This window comes from Saimiri boliviensis, chromosome 7, assembly GCF_048565385.1.
Source record: "Saimiri boliviensis isolate mSaiBol1 chromosome 7, mSaiBol1.pri, whole genome shotgun sequence".
Classification (NCBI taxonomy): Eukaryota; Metazoa; Chordata; class Mammalia; order Primates; family Cebidae; genus Saimiri; species Saimiri boliviensis.
Genome location: NC_133455.1, coordinates 124,034,375 through 124,059,232, shown reverse-complemented (window position 1 = coordinate 124,059,232; position 24,858 = coordinate 124,034,375). Strand labels below are relative to the sequence as shown.

Here is a 24,858-nt window from a genome sequence, read left to right as displayed (position 1 = left end):
TATCTGAATAACAGAGAAGAAGTAAGATTTTTTAAAATGAGTAGAATCTCAGTGATCTGTGAGACCTTATTAAGCTGTCTAACACATGAGTAAGTTGAGTCCCAGAAGAAAAGGAACATAAAGAATTGGGGAGTAAAACATATTTGAAGACATAGCGGCTGAAGATTTCTCAAAATTGGTTAAATATAAGTGTACTAATATAAAAAGCTCAGAAAACTCCAAGCAAAGACAAATGCAAAGATCAGTTAGGAATACTGCAGTCAAACTGTTAAAAATCAAAAATAAAGAGAAAATCTGAAAGCTGCTGTAGAGAAATGACACTCTACATATAGAGGAACAGCTATAATAGTGGGGGCTTTCTCATCATAACAACGGAAAGGAGAAGACAAAGGAATGACACACTGAAAAACCTGAAAGAAAATAAAAAGTTACCTTCCTAGAATTACCTGTACAGCAAAAGTATCCTTCCAAATTAAGGTGGTATAAAAATGGAGAGATTATTGCCATGCTGAAAAGGAGTTACACCAGATGGACATTTTGAATTACAGGAAGAAAACCATCACTAAATGTGTGAATACATTTAAACTATATATATTGTATACCTTCTTCCCTGATTTCACTGACCAGACTGCCTAAGGCAAAAATTCTAACACTGTATGCAGGTTTTGTAACATATATAGATGTAATACATAGGCAAAACTCCCACATAAAATGGGAGGCGTCAATTAAACAATATGGTTACAAGATTATAACATGGTATGTAAAAATCATACAATATTAACTCTAGACTGTGATAAATTAAGGATGCATATTGTAATCCCTAAAGTGACCACTAAAATAATCACAATAATAAGTCAGGAGTGGTGATATGCGCGTGTAGTCCTAGCTATGCAGGAGGCTGAGGCTAAAGAATCACTTGAGCCTGGGAAGTGGAGTTTGCAGTGAGCTATGATGGTGCCACTGCACTTCAACTTAGGTGACAGAGTGAGACCCTGTCTCTAAAAACAAAAAATTTAATAATAATAATAATAATAATTCAAAGAGGTGTAGGTAAAAAGCCAATAGAGATATTAAAATAGGATACTTAAAAAATCAATTATTCCAAAAGAAAGAAAAAGAAAAGCAGTAGAACAAAAATCAATGGGACAAACAAAAATGATAGACTAAACCAATTCATATCAATAATTACATTAAATATAAATGAGCCAAACACTATAACTAAAGGGAGGAATAACCAAATCAGATTAAAAAAACACCCAACAGCCGGGCGCGGTGGCTCAAGCCTGTAATCCCAGCACTTTGGGAGGCCGAGGCGGGTGGATCACGAGGTCAAGAGATCGAGACCATCCTGGTCAACATGGTGAAACCCCGTCTCTACTAAAAATACTGAAAATTAGCTGGGCATGGTGGCGTGTGCCTGTAATCCCAGCTACTCAGGAGGCTGAGGCAGGAGAATTGCCTGAACCCAGGAGGCGGAGGTTGCGGTGAGCCGAGATCGCGCCATTGCACTCCAGCCTGGGCAACGAGAACGAAACTCCGTCTCAAAAAAAAAAAAAAAAAAAAAAAAAAAAACCCAACAATATATTTTGTACAAAACATACACTTGAAGAAAAGCATGGAAAAATACACAGTAAAAACATTCAATACAAAAAATACGAACTTACTATATTAATTTCATAGAGAATAGGCTTCAAGTTAAGGAATACTGCCGTCAATAGAGGAACAATTCATAATGATAATAAAAGACCTAATTCATCAGGAAGACATAAAAATCATAACGGTTCATGTTCCTAAAAACAAAGCAATAAAATACATGAAGAAAACTAACAAAACTGAAAAAATAGACAAGTCCAAATCTTAGTTAGAAATGTAAACACCCCTCTCTCAATAATTGATTAAGGAAATTCACAAAAGATTAGTAAGGATATAGATAACTGAACATTATTAACTAACTTCATTTAGTTGACATGTTTAGACCACTTAATCCAACAAGTACAGAATACATTCTCTTTCTGAGTACAAATTAAACATTCATCAAAATAGATCATATGCTTGGCTAATAAGTCTCAATTAACTAAAAATTTCAAAATCTTACAGAATATTGTCTCCTGCCATTTAATTGGAAATCACCAAGTTATTTTAAAAAGTCCCCAAATATTTTGAATCAAATAGCACATTTATAAATAAAACAGGAATCAAAGAGCAAATGAAAAATAAACTTAGAAAGTACATCTAATTAAATGACAATAAAAAATTTAACATAGCAAAATTCGTGGTGCACAGCTAAAGCAATGCTTAGAAAAGATCTATATTTTAAAAGCTTATATATAAAAAGAGAGAAGGTTAAAATCAAACTAAGATTATTCAATAAGACTCTAGGAGGACATAAAAGGCAAGTTAGGTCCAAAATAAGTAGACAGAGGAAATAAGAACAGAAATCAATGAATTAGAAAAGAGACAACAGAAAGATTGGTTTCAAGAAAAAAAAAATTGATCGAACTGAAAAATTATTTGCCAAGAATATTAAGGAAAAGAGAAAATACAAAATACGAATATGAAAAATGACAAAGGGGGCCAGGTGCAGGGGCTCATGCCTGTAAATCCCAGCACTTTGGGAGGCTGAGGCAGGTGGACCAGCCACGAATTTGAGATCAACCTGGTCTCCACTAAACCCTGTCTCCCCTAAAAATACAAAAATTAGCCGGGAATGATGGCGGGCGCCTGTGGTCTCAGCTACTTGGGAGGGTGAGACAGGTGAATCCTTGAACCAGGAAGGCAGAGGTACAGTGCACTGAGATCGTGCCACTGCACTCCAGCCTGGGCAACAGAGTGAGACTATGACTCACACCTGATCTGAAATTAGGAATAAGCAAAATGTATTCTTTCATTATGGATTGAGTATCCCTTTTCTGAAATGCTTGGGACCAAAAGCATTTTGAATTTTTTGATGAAATATTCTTGGGGATACGATCCAAGTCTAAACATGAAATTATATAGCCTGAAGGTAATTTTGTATAATATTCTGAATAATTTTGTTCATGAAACAAAGCTTGTATACATTAAACCATCAGAAAGCAAAGGTATCACTATCTCATGTCAGTACTCAAAAAGTTTTGAATTTTGGAGCATTTAGGATTTCAAACTTTTAATTTAGGGATGCTCAACCTGTACTTTTATTTAATTCTGCTGGAGGTCTTAGGAAGTACAATAAGGCAAGAAACAAATGACATACAAATATAAAAATGTGTCTACTTGGAGATGACATGATTGTCTATGTAGAAAGCCCGAGGGAATCCACAAAGCAATTACTAGAACTAAAACTAAAAATAGTATGTAAATTTAGCTACACACACACACACACACACACACACACACACACACACACACTTATATACCAGCAGCAAACACTGGAAAGTAAAATTTTAAATTAAAATGTAAAAATTCAATTTATAACAGTCATAAACATAAAATAAGAACAAAAACATAAGATAATTTGGGACAAATTTAATATAAAACATAAATATCACAAAACACTGATGAGAAAAATAAGTATATGGAGAGATATACTATACTGATTTGGAGGACTCAATATTGTTAAAATGTCAATTATTCCACAAGTACAGTCTCAGCAGGCTTTTAAAAATAGAAATAGACAAGCCAACTTAAAAATGTTTATGGAACAAGGTGATCTATCTATACTATATGTGTATAAAACAATCTCAGTGGGGTGGCGGAGAAGGTGCTGACTGACCTATGAAAATGTGGAAATGCGTGAAGTCTGCAAGACTAAAGGCAAAAGGAACTGCACATACCAGTACATTGATGAATACAGATGGTCACATAGAAATATTTATAGCTACGTATACATACCTGGATTAGTATACACACATATATTTCCTTGTCCTGTCAGCTGAGACGACCTAAAGAAACAGTATCTCAACAGTGACGAGCATGTCTAGCTCCCAGATCTTGGTTTTTGATACCATTCTCTAATAAAAGGAACTGCAGTGCCTTGAAGAAATGGCTGGTTCTAGGAACGGGACATGAAATTGCAAGAGGAGCCTGGAGTGTCTAGTACTGACAGAAAGTGCAACTGTGTTTAAACAACAGTAACAACAATAAAAACAGCCAACTTGATGGGGGTATTTCAAAAGAACACAAGAGCCAACTGAAAGAGCTCCCAATGGCTAAAGCTGGAGCAATTTGAGAAATAACGAAAAAAGTAGCATAGGATTATAATCAGAAGTACGAAATAACTATCCACCAGTCCAAAATGATATAAATAAATGATTGGGTAAATAAATACATAAATAAGGTAATAAGAAAAGAAAAACTTCCATGAAGAATTCCAAATAACTTGTAGATACTCCATCCTCAGATAGAAGGATCATAAATCCCTACTCCCTGTGTGCACAGTGACTTCCTGACTTTCTTCCACAAGCATGGTATGAAAAGACAGAAAAAAAAGAATAGCTTTACAATGGAGAAATCTGACAAACACTACTTTAGCCAAGTGACCAGAGTCAACATCAACAATCAAATGAAACAAGTCATATTTATAGCATCTGCCCTTGATATGATGTAATGAAAATGGAACTTTACTTTGCAATAACCTGTCTTCGCCAGGCACAGTGGTTCAGGCCAGGTGCAGTGGCTCACGCCAGTAATTCCAACACTTTGGGAGGCCAAGGTGGGTGGATCACAAGCTCAGGAGTTCAAGACCCGCCTGACCAACATGGTGAAACTCCATCTCTACTAAAAATACAAAAATCAGCTGGTCATGGTGGCACATGCCTGCAAACCCAGCTACTCAGGAGGCTGAGGCAGGAGAATCGCTTGAACCCCAGAGGCGGAGGTTGCAGTGAGCCGAGATTGTGCCACTGCCCTCCAGCCTGGGCAATAGAGTGAGACTGTCTCAAAAAACAAAACAACAACAAAAACAAACAAAACAAAATAAAAATCCCAGTCTAATCATGAGAAAAATAGCAGACAAATTCCAACAGAGAGGCACCCTACAAAATACCTGACCAGCACTTCCCAAACTGCCACTGTCATTAAACAACAAAGAATGTCTGAGAAACTGTTACAGCGAAGAGAAGTCCAAGCACAGAAGGACAAACACTGCATAATCTTGCTCATATGTAGGAGCTAACAAAGTTGATCCAACACAAGGAAAGAGTAGAATCGTGGTTACCATGGGCTGGAAAGAGGAGGAAAAGGGAGATGTGGAGAGGCTGATTAATGGGCCCAAAATCATAGTTAGATAGAAGGAATAAGTTCTAGTGTTTTGTCTTTGTTTTTTGAGAGGGAGTCTCACTCTGTCACCCAGGCTGGAGTGCAGTGGTGTGATCTCAGCTCACTGCAACCTCTGCCCTGCTGGGTTCAAGCGAGTCTCCTCTTTCAGCCTCCTGAGGAGCTGAGACTACAGGCGCATACCACCATGCCCGGCTAATTTTTTGTATTTTTAGTAGAGACAGAGTTTCACCATGTTGGTCAGGCCGGTCTCGGAAGTCCTGACTTTGGGGTCCACCCACTTTGGCCTCCCGAAGTGCCAGGATTATAGGTGTGAGCCACCACACCCGGCCAAGTTCTAGTGTTCTATCACACTGTATGGTAACTATGATTAGCAATAATTAATTGTACATTTTCAAATAGCTAGAAAAGAGGATTTTGAATATTCCCAACACAAAGAAATAGCAACGTCTGAGGTGATGTATATGCCAATTACCCTAATTTGATCATTATATATTGTATACATTTAATAAAATATCACTCTATACCCCATAAATATGTACAATTACGTGTCAATTTTTTTTGAGACGGAGTCTCAGTCTGTCACCAGGCTGGAGTGCAGCAGCACAATCTTGGCTCACTGCAACCTCCGTCTCCTGGGTTCAAGTGATTCTCCTGCCTCAGCCTCCCAGGTAGCTGGGACTACAGGCACGTGCCACCACACTGCTAATTTTTGTATTTTTAGTAGAGACGGGGTTTTACCATGTTGGCCAGGATGGTCTTGATCTCTTGACCTCATGATCCACCCACCTTGGTCTCCCAAAGTGCTGCAATTACAGGTGTGAGCCACAGCGCCCAGCCAATTATGTGTCAATTTTTTTTTAAAAGCAAGGGTGGTTGCACAACAATATGAATGTACTTAATGCCATGGAACTGTCTACTAAAAACAGTTGATTTGGTAAATTTTGTTATGTCTATTTTCCACATTGAAAAAGCAAGGGTAATGAAATGCATATGTACACACAAACAGACACACACACACACACACACGCACACACACGTAGCCTAAGAAGACATGACAGCTAAATGTAATGTGGTATCCTGGATGGGATTCTGGAATAGAAACATGCCATTAAGTAAAAACTAAGGAAAGCTAAATAAACTATGGACTTTGGTTAATAAGGTAACAATATCAGTTTGTTAACATGTTAATAACAGAGGACACTGGATGCAGGTATATGGGAATTCTGCATATTGTTTCAATTTTTCTATAAATCTAAAAAAAAATAAACTGTTCTAAAAAAGTCTATTTTTAAAAACTTACGTGGAAATACAAAGACCTACAATGAGCCAAAACAACAACAATGATCCTGAAAAAGAAAAAGCACACAGGTGACTTACACGTTTAATTTCAAGACTTCTATAAATGTAGAATAATCAGGACACTGTGTTATTTGCATACAGACAGACAAAAAGACAGATGAAATAAAATAAGGAGCCCAGCAATACACTAACACTTACATAATAAATTGAATTATGACAAAATAACCAAATAAATTCAGGGGAAAGTCTTTTCAACAAATCCTGATAGAACAATTTGATATCCAGGTAAATAACCATAAGCCTCAACCTGCTACCTCATTCCACAAACAAAAATTCCAGCTGGATCAAGACCTAAATATAACTTATAAATTACAAATCTTCTAGAAGAAAAGAGAAAGTCTCCACGACCAGGGGATAGACAAAAATGTCTTAGACAAAGAAAACAATAATCATAAAACAAACGCCATCGTAAATCCATCTTATGAAAATCAACAACTTAAAAAAAACTGATAAATGGTAGAATAAAATTATATTTTACTATATATAAACTGGAATAAAATTACATATAATACATGCAGATACACACACACACACACACACACACACACACACACACACAGCTGACAGAGAACTTGCATACCCAAAACACATAAAGAACTCCTAGAACTCAAAAATAAAAAAGATGACACAATTTTTTTTAATGGATAAGATTTTAATACACATTTCACAAAGAAAGCTGAATGATCAGTAAGTACTATACATTAAAAAGTGTTCCGTATCATCTGTTAAAATTGCAGGGATGTACTACTATACAACAGTCAGAATGGCTAAAATTTAAAAAACCAATAATATCAAATGTTGACAAGGATGTGAAGCATCTAGAACTCATTATTGATAAGCATGAAATGGTATAATCATCATGGAAAAACATCTGGAAAGTTTCTTATAAAACTAAATAGACACCAACACATACCTTATAACTCAGCAATTCCACTCCTAGATTATTTACCCCAGAGAAATGAAAACATGTCCACAAAAAGACTTGTAAAAATATTTATAGCAGCTTTATTCATAATAGCCCCAAACTAGAAATGGTCCTTGTATTCATCAATAGAAGAATAAACAAACTGTAATATATTTATGCATTGCAATTCAATGCAGTAATGTTTTTAAAAGGCACAATTAGCAGTGAGAACCCCAGCACCCAGATCTTGGTTTCTAAATACCATGTATACCAGGGGTCTTTCATTTCATTTCCAAATAACCAGGGCTCTTTGGAGAAAAAGCCAACTGGGGCTAGGGTTGGGAAGGAGTAAGTCTGGAGCATATTGTTAATACCAGAAAGAAAGTACTTAAAGAATGATGAGATTGTGTCAACAGAACATAAGAGCCAACCTAAAAGGGTTCCCACAGGACAAATTTGGGACTGTGTAAGCATAAAATAGTAAGAGTACTGTATTATAAACCCCTGAATAAGAATTTCTGAGTTCATACTGACATAAATAAGTAGGGAAGAAGGGAAAGCTCTCTTAGTACAGAATGCCGACTAATCAATATAGAAGCAAAAGTAGAGTCATGGTGTGAGTTGGCTAAAAAAAAAAAAAAGGAGTCAGAAAATAAACAATGTGGGCTAAAAGAGTAGTTGCAAATCGAATGAGGAATCAGACATACAGTAACTTTACAGTGAACAGCTTGGTGACAAAACATCCGGTGCCTCCTGACATGGTCCAAGGACACATCCTTTCTGGGGTGCTTCTGACAAAAGTATATGATTCAAATCTAATAATGACAATAGGTCAGGAAAAAAAATACAAGAATTCACCTATTTTTTTAAAAAGTAACAAGATCAAGAAATGGTGGGAGAAAAAAGAAGGGCAAAGGAAGGCGAAGGATTCTATGGAAGGACATGAAGAAACATGACAACTAAATGCAACAGACAGTCCTGGACTGATTGGATTCTTGACTCAGAGGGAAAAAAAAAAAGCCACAGGTATATCAACAAAATAACTGACAGAATTTAAATACGGTCTATGGAGTAGCTAATAGGTGACATCAATGTCAAATTTCCTGACTCTGATATTTAGTTTGGGTTATACGTATATAAGAACATCCTTGATCTTAGGAAACACACATTGAAATTTTGTAGGGGAAGACCAGAAGGACTCAAAGTTACTCTCCAATGTTTCAGGAGAAAGCAGAGGGAGAGAAAAAAAAACGGCAAAGTGGGACATGTAAGCAAGTGGTGAATGCGTGTGAAGAGTACCCAGCCGTTCCTTCTACTATTCTTGCAACTTTTCTGTAGGTTTGATAAATGCAAAATAAAAGATTACCAAAACACATGCACATGCACGTTACTGTAATGATTCTCTAATATGAAGATACAGTAGCTCAGTGATTTTAAGACACTTGCTTAGCCACAAAATTACTAAGAACCAAGCCTTGAACTTGAATCCAGGCCTTCTGACTATAGATCTTTCCAGTGTCCCTGCCCTGTCATTAATCAATAAACAAATCACCCCCTTAGGTCCTGTTGCTGAACGACGAACCAGGTGATTGAGAACTGGGTGAGGGCGGGAGGGGAGAATCCGAAGTTTTTAAAGCACTGGGAGTTACCTGTCATGATGACCTACTTGGCCATCTTCCTTGGAGACAAAGGAACTGACATATACTTCAATCGGAAAGTTGTGATTCCAAATTGATGAGGCCCAAAGAAAGAGGAGTCAAAGGCAGCATAATCGTAAAACAAGGGTGTGTTCTAGGAGCCCTATTCAATTTCCAGACTGGTGTGTGCTGCGTCTGATAGCAGGTACTCAGCCCAGCACCACTGCTCTACTAAACACGGCTTCCTTTGCACCTCCTGTGTCTGTGCGTAACAGCACTGAGAATATGCCCAGGTGTATTCACCTAGGATGATCTATTTCAACTAAGTTGTGACTGACCTTAATATAGTGGAGATATATAATAGAACCATTTAAGTTACACAAATTCAACTACTTGTAAATGTAAATAAATATACAAGTATATATAAGCATATTTACTTAAGTGATATGGCCAAATATTGCACTTCCTGCATAAGCCTAAGCCATGGAATGAGTGTGAGATGCACTGTTCTCTCAGGGATATCTTACTTTACGTGCTTCCCCTAATATGAGCATGTCTTTGCTGATGACATAGCATTCAGAGATTAGTCAGAATAAAGATGCTAGCTAAAACAGGTTTTTAGTTAAAAAGCAATAAATGAGAAACCAGGTGCTCACGCCCGTAATCCTGGCACTTTGGAAGGCCAAGGCAGGCGGATTACGAAGTAAGGAGTTCAAGACCAGCCTGACCAACATGGTGCAACCCCGTCTCTACTACAAATACAAAATATTGGGGCCAGGCACGGTGGCTCATGCCTGTAATCCCAGCACTCTGGGAGGCCGAGGCGGGTGGATCACGAGGTCAACATGGTGAAACCCCATCTCTACTAAAAAGTACAAAATTAACTGGGCATGGTGGTGTGCACCTGCAGTCCCAGCTACTCAGGAGGCTGAGGCAGGAGAATTGCTTGAACCAGGGAGGCAGAGGTTGCAGTAAGCCAAGCTCACGCCACTGTACTCCAGCCTGGTACCTGGTGACAGAGTGAGACCTGGTCTCAAAAAAAAAAAATTAGCTGGGGATGGTGGCACACACCTGTAATCGCAGCTACTCAGGAGGCTGAGGTAGGACAATTGCTTGAACCTGGAAGACAGAGGTTGCAGTGTGCTGAGACCGTGCCACAGCACACCAGCCTAGACAACAGAGCTAGACTCCCATCTCAAAAAACAAAACAAAAACAGAAAGCAACAAATGAGACTCCTCATCCAAAAGTGAAGATGAATAGCAGGTGGGTGAGGAGTAGGAAGGACAGGAGAATAAGAGGCAGATGAATGGGAGCCGTGGTTTCGACTCTGGGTGCTAGGGAGCCTAAGCAACAGGCTGTGCTTGAAGCTGTGAGCCTGGAGTGAAGCTTCCCTCTGGTGGGCCTTGGACTAAACCTAACAGAAACAGGCAAGGCAAGGGGGGAAAGGTGAGTGGGTGGAACAGAGAGGATTTTTAGGGCAGTGAAAATACTCGCATGATACTCTAATGGTAGAATACGTCTCCACACGTTTGCCCAAACCCACAGATCCTGCAATACCAAGACTGAACCCAAATGTAAACTATGGATTTCAGGAGATGGTGATGCGTCAATGTGGGCTCATAAATGCTAACAGATGCACTAGTCTGGTGGGGGATGTTGATAGTGGGAGAAGCTATGCAGGTGTGGGAGCAGGGGATAGATGGGAAATCTCTGTACCTTCCTCTCACTTTTGCTGGGAAACTAAAGTTTCTCTTAAAAAAAAAAAAAAAAAAAGTCTCTTAAAAAATTTGGTAAAAAACCAACAAAAACTAGGGAAAATATTACAAATAAAACTTCACTGGATAAAAGACCCAGACAAAATGAGAGATTTATGACATTCACAGATGGGAGGATAACAAATCCTAAGCTAACCTAAAAATTGAATATCCAGGCTCTTAGCCATTGGAGGCACTCTGGCCTCATCCCTGCCAACATCCCTGGCCTTGCTTCTTCAAATGACCCGACAGCCAGGGCACCATCTTCCCTGCCTCCAGCCTTGTGCTCCTGTGGCATCCCCTACAGCCTGCTGTCCACATTGCAAGCAGAGTGGTCCTACTGAAACAGATCTGATCACATCACTTTGCCCAAACCAGCCTGTCCTCCCATCACTCTCCCATCCCCCTTGCTCAAAGGAGTCAAGCCTGATCCTTCCTCAGGGCCTCTGCACTCTACTCCTTCCATGCTGCTCCTCTCTTCAGAGTGGCAGATCTTACTTCCTTCAGTACTGACATCATCTAGAGTCCTCCTCGCCCAGTCTGGATAAAGCAGCATTTCTCCCACCAGCCTCCATCCCCCTTACTCTGCCTATTTTGCTCAACAGCACGGACCACAGTATGAGCCAACACAGTCTTCTCTGACAGAACAAAAGTTCTACAAGGATGAAGACTTTGTGTTTTGGTTCACTGCTATACATTCATAGCTTTATTATAGTTCTAATAGTTCTTAAAATAGCCTGGCATGTGTGTGCCATGCTCAAAAAATATGTATAGAATAACTGCATAAATGATGCCCTGAATGTGTATTGAATATGTATTGAAAACTAAATAAATGCATGTGATTCCAATAAAATTTGTAACAGAATTTTTCTGGAAATTGGCCAATTGATTCCAAAATTTATATGGAAGAATAAAAGTGTACAGATAGTTAAGACAACTTTAAAAATGAACAAGGTGAACTATCCACCCTTCAAGATACTCAGCTGCAAAGCCACAGTAACTAAGTATGATACTGATATGGGAATACATAGATAAATCAGAACAGAGTCCACAGACTCCAGTAAATGAGGGTGTGTGAGGCCTGAGAGGACACATCACAAGCCAACTGAGAAAGAACAGTCTTTATCATGCTGTTGGGATAACTGTTTCAGCCACGTGAAAAAAAGAAGAAAAAAAAAACCATAAAATTAAATACTTACCTTATACTATAAAAAACAAATTTCAAGATAATTTCAAGATTCGACATTCAGAAGTTCTCAAAAACTATATAAAGAGAGACTGCTGTATGACCTCACGGTAGAGAAGTCTTCTTAAAGATATACACCAAAAAAATCCATAAAGGATAAGGTATATTAGTTTATCTTAAAAATTAAGAACACATTAAGTAATGCATCATAGGCCAGGCAAAGTGGCTCATGCCCATAGTCCCATCACTTTGGAAGGTCGAGGCAGGTGGATCACCTGAGGTCAGGAGTTCATCAGCCTGGCTAACAGGGAGAAACCCCATCTCTACTAAAACTATAAAATAAAATAAAATTTTTAAAAAGGCCAGGCATGGTGGCACGTGCCTGTAGTCCCAGCTACTCAAGAGGCTGAGGCACAAGAACTGCTTGAACCCAGGAGGCAGAGGATGCAGTGAGCCAAGATCATGCCATTGCAGTCCAGCCTGGGAAGCAGAGAGAGACTCCGTCTCAAAAAAAGAAGAAAAGAAAAGAAAAAAAACTAAATATACCTAAATGTCCACTAATAGAATAAACAAAAATGCTATATTTGTTTGAAAAATTAATTTGAAAAATAATTAAATATTAATTTGAAATATTCTATATTTAATAGAATACAGAGGTTATAATTAACTAGATCTATATATATCAACATAGAGAGTGCCTCCAAGACATAAGTAAAAATAAAGAACACAGATGGCTGGATATTTATTTTTAAAGCACCCAAACAATACCATCTCCTTCCAGACACTAGGTGAAAATATAAAGAACAGATGAACATGTACAGAGACTCACTGCAGTGGCTGCCTCTGGAGGGAACAAGACTGTGACAACTGGTTAAAGGGAACTCTACTTACATCTTTATGTTTTGTTTTTTCAAAAAAAAAAAAAAAAAAGAAAAAAAACAGGACCAGGCGTGGTGGTTCACGCCTATAATCTCAGCACTTTGGGAGGCTGAGGCGGGTGGATCACCTGAGGTTGGGAGTTTGAGACCAGCCTGTCCAACATGGAGAAACCCCATCTCTACTAAAAATACAATAAAAATTAGCCAGGCATGGTGGTGCATGCCTGTAATCCCAGTGACTCGGGAGCTGAGGCAGGACAATCACTTGAACCCAGGAGGCAGAAGTTGTGGTGAGTCAAGGTCGTGCCATTACACTCCAACCTGGGCAACAAGAGCAAAAACTCAGTCTCAAAAAGAAAGAAAGATTACTTCAGTATGGTGGAAATGGAGAGTTATTGTCTGTCCTTTTTGCTTATTTTTCAAATTTTTGTGTATACTTCTTCTGATGCTCAAATACATGCCCTGTTTCAATACTGGTAGAAAACTGGTAGTGCGACACACACTGAGAACAGTATATTACTGAATTTTACATAAGATTTAAATGTCAAAGTAAATTTTGACTATTTGTGATTATAGCCTTAACTGACAACTTTAGTATTAATCCTCTTTAAAGTTGAGACTCACAGCATTTAGCAACATGGTGACTTAAAAGCGAACTCCATGTAAAACAGTTTCTTCATTTAGATAAAGATTGCTGAAAGACCAATCTTATATATAAAATTAAGTTAATCAAAATCCCTTTTCTCCAGTGCCATCTGGTGGAAAGAAGACGCAACCTCGCCTGTACCTTCAGAGCACCATTCCACTTTTTTTGCCCCCCGCGATTCGGTCTTGCTCTGTCACCCAGGTTGGAGTGCAATGGCTCGATCTCAGCTCACTGCAACCTCCACCTCCAGGCCTCAAGTGATTCTCCTGCCTCAGCCTCCGGAGTAATTGGGATTACAGGCACCCACCACCATACACAGCTAATTTTTCTACTTTTAGTAGAGACACGGTCTCACTATGTTGGCCAGGCTGGTCTGGAACTGCCGACTTTGTGATCTGCCTGCAAGTGCTGGGATTACAGGCATGAGTCACTGCGCCTGGCCCAGAGTACCATTCTTTACAAAAAAAGCTCCCTCTTTTATTCTGAGATTGCTGTGTAGTGTACCGTTAACTGTTTCCTTTCTTTAGAGCCTTCCTCAAACTGGAAATTCTTCGGCCTACAGGTTCGATAAGAAGCAAGTGGATATTCTTCATTTTTTTTGGCTTTCCTGGTTACCACTGACTTGACTTTTGCAAGGTATTTTTAGAAAAGGCTGTTCTTTTACCTTCTGCTCCAAGATTCCTTCTTTACTATATTTAAATCAAATAATGATTTTAACTTCTTCCCCCCCACAAAACCATTCTGCAATCATACTCTGCATTCATCTACATTTCAAGCCCTCTAGAATAAAAAATTCCAACAGTTGATTTATATGGAAAACATGTTAGTGTTATTTTGCTTTACATAAACTTATGATAAGGAATTTTTATTTAAAGGATTTTAAAAATATAAATATAAATATGTATTGGGAATTATAAACAGTTCTTTCTTCCAAGCACTAGATGAGATACTAAAAAACATATAGTATCTTACTCGTAGCCATTAAAATAGGCTAAAATAAAAAGAAACCGTTGTAACAAGGCTACTAACCCCCTAACTTTCAATACTGAGTTCCTTCATCATTCACGTGCAATCCAGAGTTGACACTTAGCAGGATGGTAAAGTACTTTGGAAAATGCCAACTGTACTTAAACAAGGTAAGTTAATTCTATCTGGTTGTCCATTAAAGTTTTATGTGGCTATGATTCCACTTGAGCTTTATAATTTGCTTTTAACTGTTTCCAAATCAGCACTAGCAGAGGAGAGAAGTAAATAAAGCCAATGGCACTCCCTTCAGAGGCTCAAAATGGTTAGATTTTGAGGCAGATTTCATCTTAGCGAGTTTCGGTCAGTCCATTTAGATGATCCTGTAGGTTCACACAAATACACTGAACCGCTGGTTTAACTTCTCTTCCTTCCTCAAAGTTTATGATAAAAACACTCATCCCTGTATTGGGACTGACTGACATAAGTTCGGATCTGCTCAGAGTGGCTGGTAAGAAACACTTAAGGTGAGTCAGAAAATAATCAAACAGGCTTTTCATGAAACCACCGTGACTCACAACTAAGACACTGGCTGCTAATCCTGGAACGCCACTGTCTGAATTAACTTCAGGGCTTCGATTTTTTCCCAAAGGAAATATCTCTGCCAAAGAAGTTTCCAGACAGTTGCTTGGAGATCCTTGGGAAAACCGTTCTTTTTCATCTGCTTCTTTCAGGATTAGTTGACAAAGAAATTCAAAAAAGTCTTTTCCACGCATTTTCACCTACAAGGAAAGAAACAAAAGGTAAAATAAAGTGACATAATAACTTCCTTAAAACGTTAACATAGAACATAACTGACTGGATTGTTTTCTAATACTGAACGCCAAGTACTACACAAGCAGAAGAATCTCAATCCACATTTCTATTCATTCAATCAGTAGTTTCACTGACATATGGAAGTATCTACCACATTTCTGGAACTATGAAAGCACGATGGAGACCAAGATGAAGAAGATACAATTCCCAATTCCTGAGTTCGAAGCTCTCGTGGTCTAGTTAGGGAAATCTACACATCAATAAAACTCATAAAATAGTGCTAACCAGGAAACTGTCTCTGGCACTTCAGAGACAAATCCTTCCCTTACTAAAGTAATGTCAAGTATTTTCAAGAAAATTAGGGAGATAAAGATTCAGGAGGTGGGGGTGGGTTCGTGGAAATCACCAAATTCAAAGCAGAACACTCCAAAGAAATGCAAGCACAGGGATGCCATCATGAACAGAGCTGAGGAAGCAGCGGAGGCTTGAAGACTTCACGTTTTGAATTATTTCACCTCAAGTGACTTGCCAATCACCCTCTTTGAACTCCACTCCCACCACTAAGCCACCGCTTCACATTCAAGGGTCTTTTTTAGAAGTACCATCTAATAACACCTTTCCCTAAGTCCATTATTAGTCCGTAATGACAAAGGCAGCTGAACAGTAAATAAGATTTTAAATAGAATAATTTACTGAGTAAATAATTTAACATGAAAAAGAGAATGAACCAAGCGACTTTCAAACTGCTGGGTTAAAATTCCGAAACACCTAATTTATGAGCCCGATTTCAACCGTTCTGACATGGGCAGTGCCTCATACCTGGTCCAGTGTCTCTCCTCCGGGCGGTGTGAAAACAGGGCACTCTTCCCCGGCTGCTCTGGCCATGGCCCTCAGCTCGCTCAGGGCTTTGCCTTCTGCAACCCCATATTTCTGAAATAGTCCAACAGACAACAGTTTCTCAAATGATATTACAATGTAACAATTAAACTTACGTTTATGGCAAATTTAGAATATTCATCCCAGGATTAAGCAAATCTCCACTTAATGTATTCTATCTCCTCTTAACTGATAAAGAGAATGTCCTAGTAGAGGGCCATGAACTTTAGAAAATATAATTGAAATCTTGAATTGTACACCATGTCCAAATGGGTTATTTTAGAATAACTCGCTAAGCTATCTGAAGTAGATGGTGGGGATTTACTGAACAAATAAATACAGAGATTTGCACAGATTGTAGGACTAGAGATTAACATATCCAAAGCAGCAACTCAGCCAACTCCCATCCACACATTTGATCCCAATGACAGCACTATGAAATAGGTAAACAAATATATCTCCATGGTTATAAGGAAGTTTCAGAGACATGAGAGACCTATTTCATTAGGAATCAGTAATGTGAGAATTAACATGGCACTATTATTTATTTATTTACTTTTTTACTTCGAGATGGAGTCTCTGGCTCTGTCACCCAGGCTGGAGTGCAGGTATGTGATCTCGTTTCACTGCAACCTCCATCTCCCAGGTTCAAGTGATTCTCCTGCCTCAGCTTCCCAAGTAGCTGGGACTACAGGCATGAGCCACTATGCCCAGCACATTTTTGTATTTGTAGCAGAGACGGGTTTCACCAGGTTGACCAGGCTGGTCTCAAACTCCTGATCTCAAGTGATCTGCCCACCTCGGCCTCCCAAAACGCTGGGATTACAGGTGTGAGCCACTATGCCCAGCCATATGGCACCATTCTTAAGCTATGAAGTTGGAAAACCACAGAAACTAATAATACCAATTGTTGATGTGAAAAAACAAAACTTTCTGCTAGGTCATTCAAGGGACTATAAATTGGCACAGGTTTTCTGGAAGTCAACTTGGCAATACGTCTATAAAAGCCTTAAAAAAAAAGTACACACTCACCAATGTCCATTTCTAGAAATATGTAGGTTTGCAATGAATTAACTACAAAGATGTTTATTTTAACATTATTGACATCAGTGGGAATCCAGTGAAAACCTAGCTGTCCATCAGCAGTAGCTAGGTTACATAAATTATGCAATATCCATATTTTTCACCTTTAAACTCTTCTATACTGGTAAGTTCTTATGAGCATACCTTATGAGCATAACTCTTATGAGTTCTTCTTTCATACCTTAAGATGCTTACCTCATTTGATTTTAATAATAAGATGCTATTTATAAGGCTATGTAACAGTGACTGTCATATGGCAGATTCTTAACATGTTTGCTGATTCAAGATCCCTAGCAGAAACGCATTTAATTTTTAGCCAAGTGACAAACTGAGGTGGCTTACTGATAATTTACGGTGAAGAACAGTATGTTAATAAGTAACTTACCCTTTCCCGAAGTCTTGAATCATACTTTACTGTCATATCTTTGCAAAATTTGCTTTTCTCCAAAATTCCATGCATAGTCTGAAAATCGAGACAATTTGTTTCTTTTTTAATAAAAATAATCACCATTCTGGTGGAAACACTGAAATAATCTATGTAATCTTACTGAATAAAAAAGAACTAGAAACAATTTTCCTTTGCAAAAGTTGGCCTCTCTCCAGACTGCGCATCCATGTCCCTTCATTCCTGATTTAGATATTCCCTTCTAACCTATCTTCTAGTTCAGAAGTCAGCACAATCCAGACCATCATCTGCTTTTGTAAATAAAGTATTTTACTGGAACACAGCCACAGCACTCATTTATGCATGGTTGATGGCTCCTTTCTTGCTATAACAGCAGACTTGACCAGGTGTAGTAACAGAGACCAGACATCGTACAGCCTATAAACCCTAAAAAAATCACGATCTGGCCCTTTGCAGGAAAGGTTTACTAATTCCTCTTCTAGTTCCTTAATTCTCCAACCAAATGTGTCTAAACTGCTGTTAAACCCATCTATCGAACCTTAATTCCAACTGTATTTTCAGTTGTAGAATTTGCACTTGGCTCTTTTTTTAGTTTATTTTTTATAGTTCTCTGCTGAAATTCCACATTTTATACCTATACAAAAATACAACTATTTTAAAGCTCATGTCTGATAACTCCATCAGGTAAGTCACGTGGCTGTTTCTGTTGTCTTTAGCTCATTTTTATTCACATTTCCTTCTCTCATTGCATGTCTAGCGATTTTTGACTGACAAGTGACCCTGTATTTGCAAAACTGTAGAAGTAATTTAGGTCTATGATCTGCCTTCTTAAAAAATACATTTCCTAGCCGGGTGAGGTGGCTCACGCCTGTAATCCCAGCACTTTGGGTGGCTGAAGCGGGCAGACCACGAGGTTAGGAGTTCGAGACCAGTCCAGCCAACATAGTGAAACCCTGTCTCTACAAAATAAATAAATACATAAATAAATAATAAAATTTAATTTAAAAAATATATTTCCTGACAAATTAGACATCGTCATATTGTTTTATATGTATTGTCATTATCTCCTTTACCAATTTCTTTGTTCACCATTCTTTTCTGAAACTTAGATCTCCCTTCTGGAATTACTTTCCTTCTTTTTTATTTTTCCTTTGAAAGTTACTTCAGAGCTTCTTTGTCTGAAATGCCATTTCACCTACACAGCAGAAAAAGTCTTGCTGGGTATAAAACTCTAGGTTACTCCTTATTATTTCTCAGCACAATAAAGAAATCATCAATATGAACAAACTTGCTGAAAGCCTAACTAGTGGTCTTTAGTGAATGGTTTTTTTCCTCCTTATTCTGTGTCTTTATCTTGCAATTTTGCTATAATGAATATGGATATGGGTTTCGTTTTTACTGATCCTGGCTGGGATTTGCTATACATTCCTTGGATCTTTCTTTATTTTTACCCCCCGTCCCTCCCCATATCTGTCTTTCAACAATTCTGTAAAATTGTCAATATTCTGTAACCTCTGAATATCGCCTCTTCCTCCCCATTCCCCATTCTCTCTGCCATCTCCTTCCGAAAGCTGTTGGAACTTCCTCCTCATGCTCTTCATGTCTTCTGAACTCTCATATTTTATTTATTTTTTAAAGGGACCTTTTTTTTTTTTTGGAGACAGGCTCTCACTCTGTCACCCAGGCTGGAGTGAAGTGACACAATCACGATTCACTATAGCCTCAACTCCCTAAGCCCAAGTGATCCTTCCACCCCAGCCTCCCAAGTAGCTGGGACTACAGGCAAGCGCTACCACACTCAGCTAATTTTTTATTTTTTGTAGAGACAAGGTCAACCTGGTTGCCCAGGTTGGTCTCAAACTCCTGAGCTCAAGTGATCTTCTCGCTTTGGTCTCCCAGCATGCTGTGATTTCAGGCATCAGCCACTGTGCCCAGCTAAACTCTCATAATTTAAATCCATCATGCCATGCTACATTTAGGTTATTATCATATATTTATCTATAAGTTAATGATCACTTCAGCTGTGTGTGATCTATAATTTAGTACATTCACTGAGGTTTTCATTTTTTGGCTTTTTTCTGTATTTTTAAAATTTCTGTGGGTACAGTATTTATGGAACACATGAGATACTATGAAATAGGCATGCAATGAATGACAATCACATCCTGGTAAGCAGGGTATCCATCCCCATAAGCATGCATCCTTTTTTGTTATAAACAATCCAATTATATTCTTTTAGTTATTTTCAAATGTACCATTAAGTTATTATTGACTATAATCGCCCTACTGTGCTATTAAATACTAGGTCTTACTCATTCTTGCTTTTCATATCTGTTAACCATTCCCGACTCCTTAACACCTCCCCCTCCTACCCTTCCCAGACTCTCACAGCCGCCCTTCTACTCTCTATCTCCATGAGTTCAATTGCTTTAATTTTTTGCTCCAACAAATAAGTGAGAACATGGTTAAGTTTGTCTTTCTGTGCCTGGCTTACTTAACATAATGACCTCCAGTTCCATCCATGTTGTTACAAATGACAGGATCTCATTCTTTTCTGTGGTTGAAAAGCACTTCATTGCATGTATGTACATTTCCTTTAACCATTCACCTGCTGATGGACATTTGGGTTATTTCCAAATCTTGGCTATTGTAAAAAGTGCAGCAGTAAACATGGGAGTGCAGATACCTCTTCAATATCCTGAATTCCTCTCTTTGGAAACATAACTAGCAGTGGAACTTCTGAATCATAGGGTAGCTCCATTTTTAGTTTTTTGAGGAACCTCCCTCCAAACAGTTCTTCAGAGTGGTTATAGTAATTTATATTCCCGCCAACAGTGTACAAGGGTTCTCTTTTATCCACAGCCTTGCCTGCATGTTATTGCCTGTGTTTTGGATAAAAGCCATTTTAACTGGCGTAAAACGGTATCTCATTGTAGTCTGGATATGCATTTCTCTGATTGCCAACGATGTTGAGCACCTTTCCATATGCCCCTTTGTCATGTGTATGTCTTCTTTTGAGAAACATCTATTCAGACATTTTGTCCATTCTAAATTGGATTATTAGATTTTTTTCCTAAAGAGTTGTTTGAGCTCCTTATCTATTTTGATTATTAATCCCTTCTCAGACAGGTAGTTTACAAATCTTTTCTCCCGTTCTGTGGGTTGTCTCTTCACTTTGCTGATTGTTTCCTTTGCTGCACCAACGCTTTTAAACTTATGTGATCCCATTTGTCCATTTTTGGTTTGGTTGCCTGTGCTTGCAGAGTATTGCTCAAGAACTCTCTGGCCAGAACAATGTTCTAGAAGAGTTTCCCCAATGTTTTCTTGTAGGACTTTCATAGCTTAAGGTCTCAGATTTAAGTCTTCAATCCATTTTTATTGGATATTTGTGTATGGAGAAAGACAGGGGTCTAGCTTCATTCTTCTGTATATGAATATCCAGTTTTCCAAGCACTATTGATGGAAGAGACTCTCCCAATGTATCTTCTTGTCATCTTTGTCAAAAATGAATTTGCTGCAGATGTATGGATTTGTTTCTAGGTTCTCTATTCTGGTCCATTGGTCTATGTGTCTGTTTTTATGTCACCACCATGCCGTTTTGGTTCCTATAGCTCTGTAGTATAATTTGAAGTCAGGTATTTCTAGTTTTGTTGTTTTTGCTAAGGATGGCTTTGGCTATTCTGGGTTTTTTGTAGCTCCACAAAAATTTCAGGATGCTCCCTACTCTAATTCTTTAAAAAAAAAAAAAAAAAAAAAAAAAAAAAAAGGATGATTTTTTTCTACTTCTGTGAAAAATGTGATTGGCATTTCGATATAAATTGTATTGAATCTGTAGATTGCTTTGGGTTGTATGGACATCTTAATAATGTTGACTCTTCTAATCCATGAACATAGAATATAGTTCTATTCTTTTGCTGTTTTATGTCGGTACCATACTGTTTTGGTTCCTATAGCTCTGTAGTATAATTTGAAGTCAGATATAATTTCCAGTTTTGTTGTTTTTGCTAAGGATGGCTTTGGCTATTCCGGGTCTTTTGTAGTTCCACAAAAATGTTAGGATGCTCTTTTCTACCTCTGTGAAGAACATCAATTTTGATATAAACTGTATTGACTCTAGATTGCTTTGGGTAGTATGGACATTTTAACAATACTGACTCTTCTAATCCATGAACATAGACTATCTTTCCATTTTTTTGTTGTCCTCTTCAACTTCTTTCATCAGTGTCTTAGAGTTTTCCTTGTGGAGCTTTTTCACTTCTTTGGTTAATTCCTATTTAATTTTATTTGTGGCTATTGTAAATGAGATTACTTCTTAATTTCTTTTTCAGGTTATTCAATGTTGACATAGTCAAATGCTACTGACTTTTGTACACTGATTTATCCTGGAACTTTATCAAATGTATCAGTTCTAATTGCTTTTTGGTAGAATCTTCACGTTTTTCCAAATCTAAGACCACATCATCTGCAAACAAGGATAATTTGATTTCTCACTTTCCAATTTAAATGCTGTTTCTTTCTTTCTCATGTCTGATTGCTCTAGCTAAGACTTCCAGTACTATGTTGAATAACAGTGGTAAAAATGGGCATCCTTGTCTTGTTCTAGATCTTAGAGAAAAGGCTTTCAGTTCTTCCTCACTCAGTATGTTACAGGCTAGGGGTCTACTGCATATGGCTTCTGCTGTCTTGAGACTTTTACTGTATTGGCCTTTACTGCATTGTTTTATGTTGTTCCATCTATACCTAGGTTGTTTTGGGGTTTTCATCATCAAGGGATGTTGAATTTTATCAAATGCTTTTTCAGTCTCAATTGAAATGATCATATGGTTTCTGTCCTTTATTCTGTTGATACAATATATCACATTGATTCATTTGTTTATGCTGAACCATCCTTGCATCCCTAGGATAAATACCAGTTGGTCATGAAGAATGATCTTTTTTTTTTTTTTTTCCTTTTTTGAGATGGAGTTTCGCTCTTGTTACCCAGGCTGGAGTGCAATGGCGCGATCTCGGCTCACCGCAATCTCCGCCTCCCGGGTTCAGACAATTCTCCTGCCTCAGCCTCCTGAGTAGCTGGGATTACAGGCACGTGCCACCATGCCCAGCTGATTTTTTGTATTTTTAGTAGAGACGGGGTTTCACCATGTTGACCAGGATGGTCTCGATCTCTCGACCTCGTGATCCACCCACCTCGGCCTCCCAAAGTGCTGGGATTACAGGCTTGAGCCACCGCGCCCAGCCAAAGAATGATCTTTTTAATGGGATTTCTGAATTTGGTTTGCTAGTATTTTGTTAAGGATTTTCACATCAATCTTTGCTAGGAATAATGGCCTGTCGTTTTCTTCTTTTGATGTGTCTTCGTCTAATTTTGGTATCAGGATAATACTGGCCTCATAGAATAAATTTAGAGGTGTTCCCTCCTCCTGTTTTTTGGAATAGTTTGAGTAGGACTGACATTAGTACTTTAGATGTTTGGTAGAATTCAGCAGGTCCCAGGTCATCAGGTCCAGACTCTTCTTTACTGGGAGACTTTTATAATGGCTCCGATCTTGTTACTCGTTATTATTCTGTTTAGGCTTTGGATTTCTTCCTGGTTCAATCTTGGTAGGTTGCATGTGTCTAGGAATTTGTCCTTTTCCTCTAGATTTTCCAATTTGTTGGCATATAGTTGCTGATAGTAACCCTTAATGATCCTTTGAATTTCTGAGATATTGGTTGTAGTATCTTTTTTTTCATCTGATTTTATCTATTTGGATCTTTATTTTCTTAGTTAAGTCTCCCTAAAGGTCTGTCAATTTTGCTTATCTTTTCAAAATACCAATTCCATCATTTCACTGATATTTTGAATTCTTCATTTCAGTTTCAATTATTTGTGCTCTTATCTTTATTATTTTTAATCTAATAATTTGGGGTTTGGTTTGCTCTTGCTTCTCTAGTTCATTTGTTCTTTCTTTCTTTTGCTCTTGCTTTTCTAGTTCCTTCCTTCCTTCCTTCCTTCCCTCCTCCCTTCTCTCTCTCTCCCCCCGCCCTCTTTCTTTCTGAGACTTTTACTTTGTTGCCCATGACCCTGGCTCACTGCCACCTCTGCCTCCCAGGTTCAAGCACTTCTCGTGCATCAGCCTCCTGAGTCACTGGGATTACAGGCACCTGCCAGCACACCCAGCTGATTTTTTTTATTTCAGTAGAGATGGGGTTTCACCATGTTGCCCGGGCTGGTCTTGAACTCCTGAGCTCAGGCAATCCTCCTATCTCGGCCTCCCAAAGTGGCTTTTCTAGTTCTTTAAGATACATTGTTAGATGTTTATTTGGAGTTTTCCTTCTTTTTTGATGTAGGCCCTTACAGCTATAAACTTCCCTAATGCTTTTGCTGTATCCCACAGGTTTTGGTGTATCGTGTTTCCATTATCATTTGTTTCAAGAAATGTTGCAATTTAAGGAGATTCGTGTCCATATTTCTAGAGTTCTTTCTCTACCCACCTCTTTCTTCCAGTACTCTGCCCCACAAATTTTAGTAATGTAAAAGTTAACCTTTCCAAATTCCAAGTTTTGTCTCCTCAACTCACTGAGACCGCTAAGCTCTACTTGGCTTCCCCTACCAGAGTCTGGAAATGGCTTCAGCCAGAAAACCAGGACAATCCTAGGGCTCACCTCCTTTGTTCCACTTCATTCAGGCATCATAGGCCCACAGTGCCCAAAGTCTGTCTGAAAACAGTGGCTTCACACATTTTGTCACATTTTCTAATTGTTTATAGGGAGATGAAATTCCAACAATAGTTCACTCATAGTTGGTCACAAAAAGTTCCTTCCATGGAGGTTTTAGAAGTAGATTGGGTTCATTTTGATTTTTATTTATTTGTTTCTGAGAGAGAGTCTTGCTCTGTCTCAGGTAGGGCAATGGCATGATCTCGGCTCACTGCAACCTCCACCTCCCAGGTTCAAGTGATTCTACTGCCTCAGCCTCCCGAGTAGCTGGGATTAAGGTGCGTGCCACCACACCTGGCTAATTTTTGTATTTTTAGCAGAGATGGGGTTTCACCATGTTGGCCAGGCTGGTCTCAAACTCCTGATCTCAAGTGATCCACCCACCTTAGCCTCC

The 24,858-nt window shown here is 38.4% G+C and overlaps 1 protein-coding gene across 1 annotated transcript in view; it reads right to left on the bottom strand.

The window, feature by feature from the left end:
* Positions 1-12,991: 12,991 nt before the first annotated feature.
* The window catches only part of TIGAR (TP53 induced glycolysis regulatory phosphatase), a 28,401-nt gene continuing 16,534 nt past the window's right edge, over positions 12,992-24,858 (bottom strand). The window contains exons 4-6 of the mRNA XM_074403413.1: positions 17,745-17,822; positions 16,220-16,330; positions 12,992-15,366 (exon numbers count right to left, since the gene is read on the bottom strand). Coding sequence (XP_074259514.1) covers positions 14,935-15,366; positions 16,220-16,330; positions 17,745-17,822 — 621 coding nt within the window. The 3' untranslated portion in view covers positions 12,992-14,934. The remainder of the gene's footprint in view (positions 15,367-16,219; positions 16,331-17,744; positions 17,823-24,858) is intronic.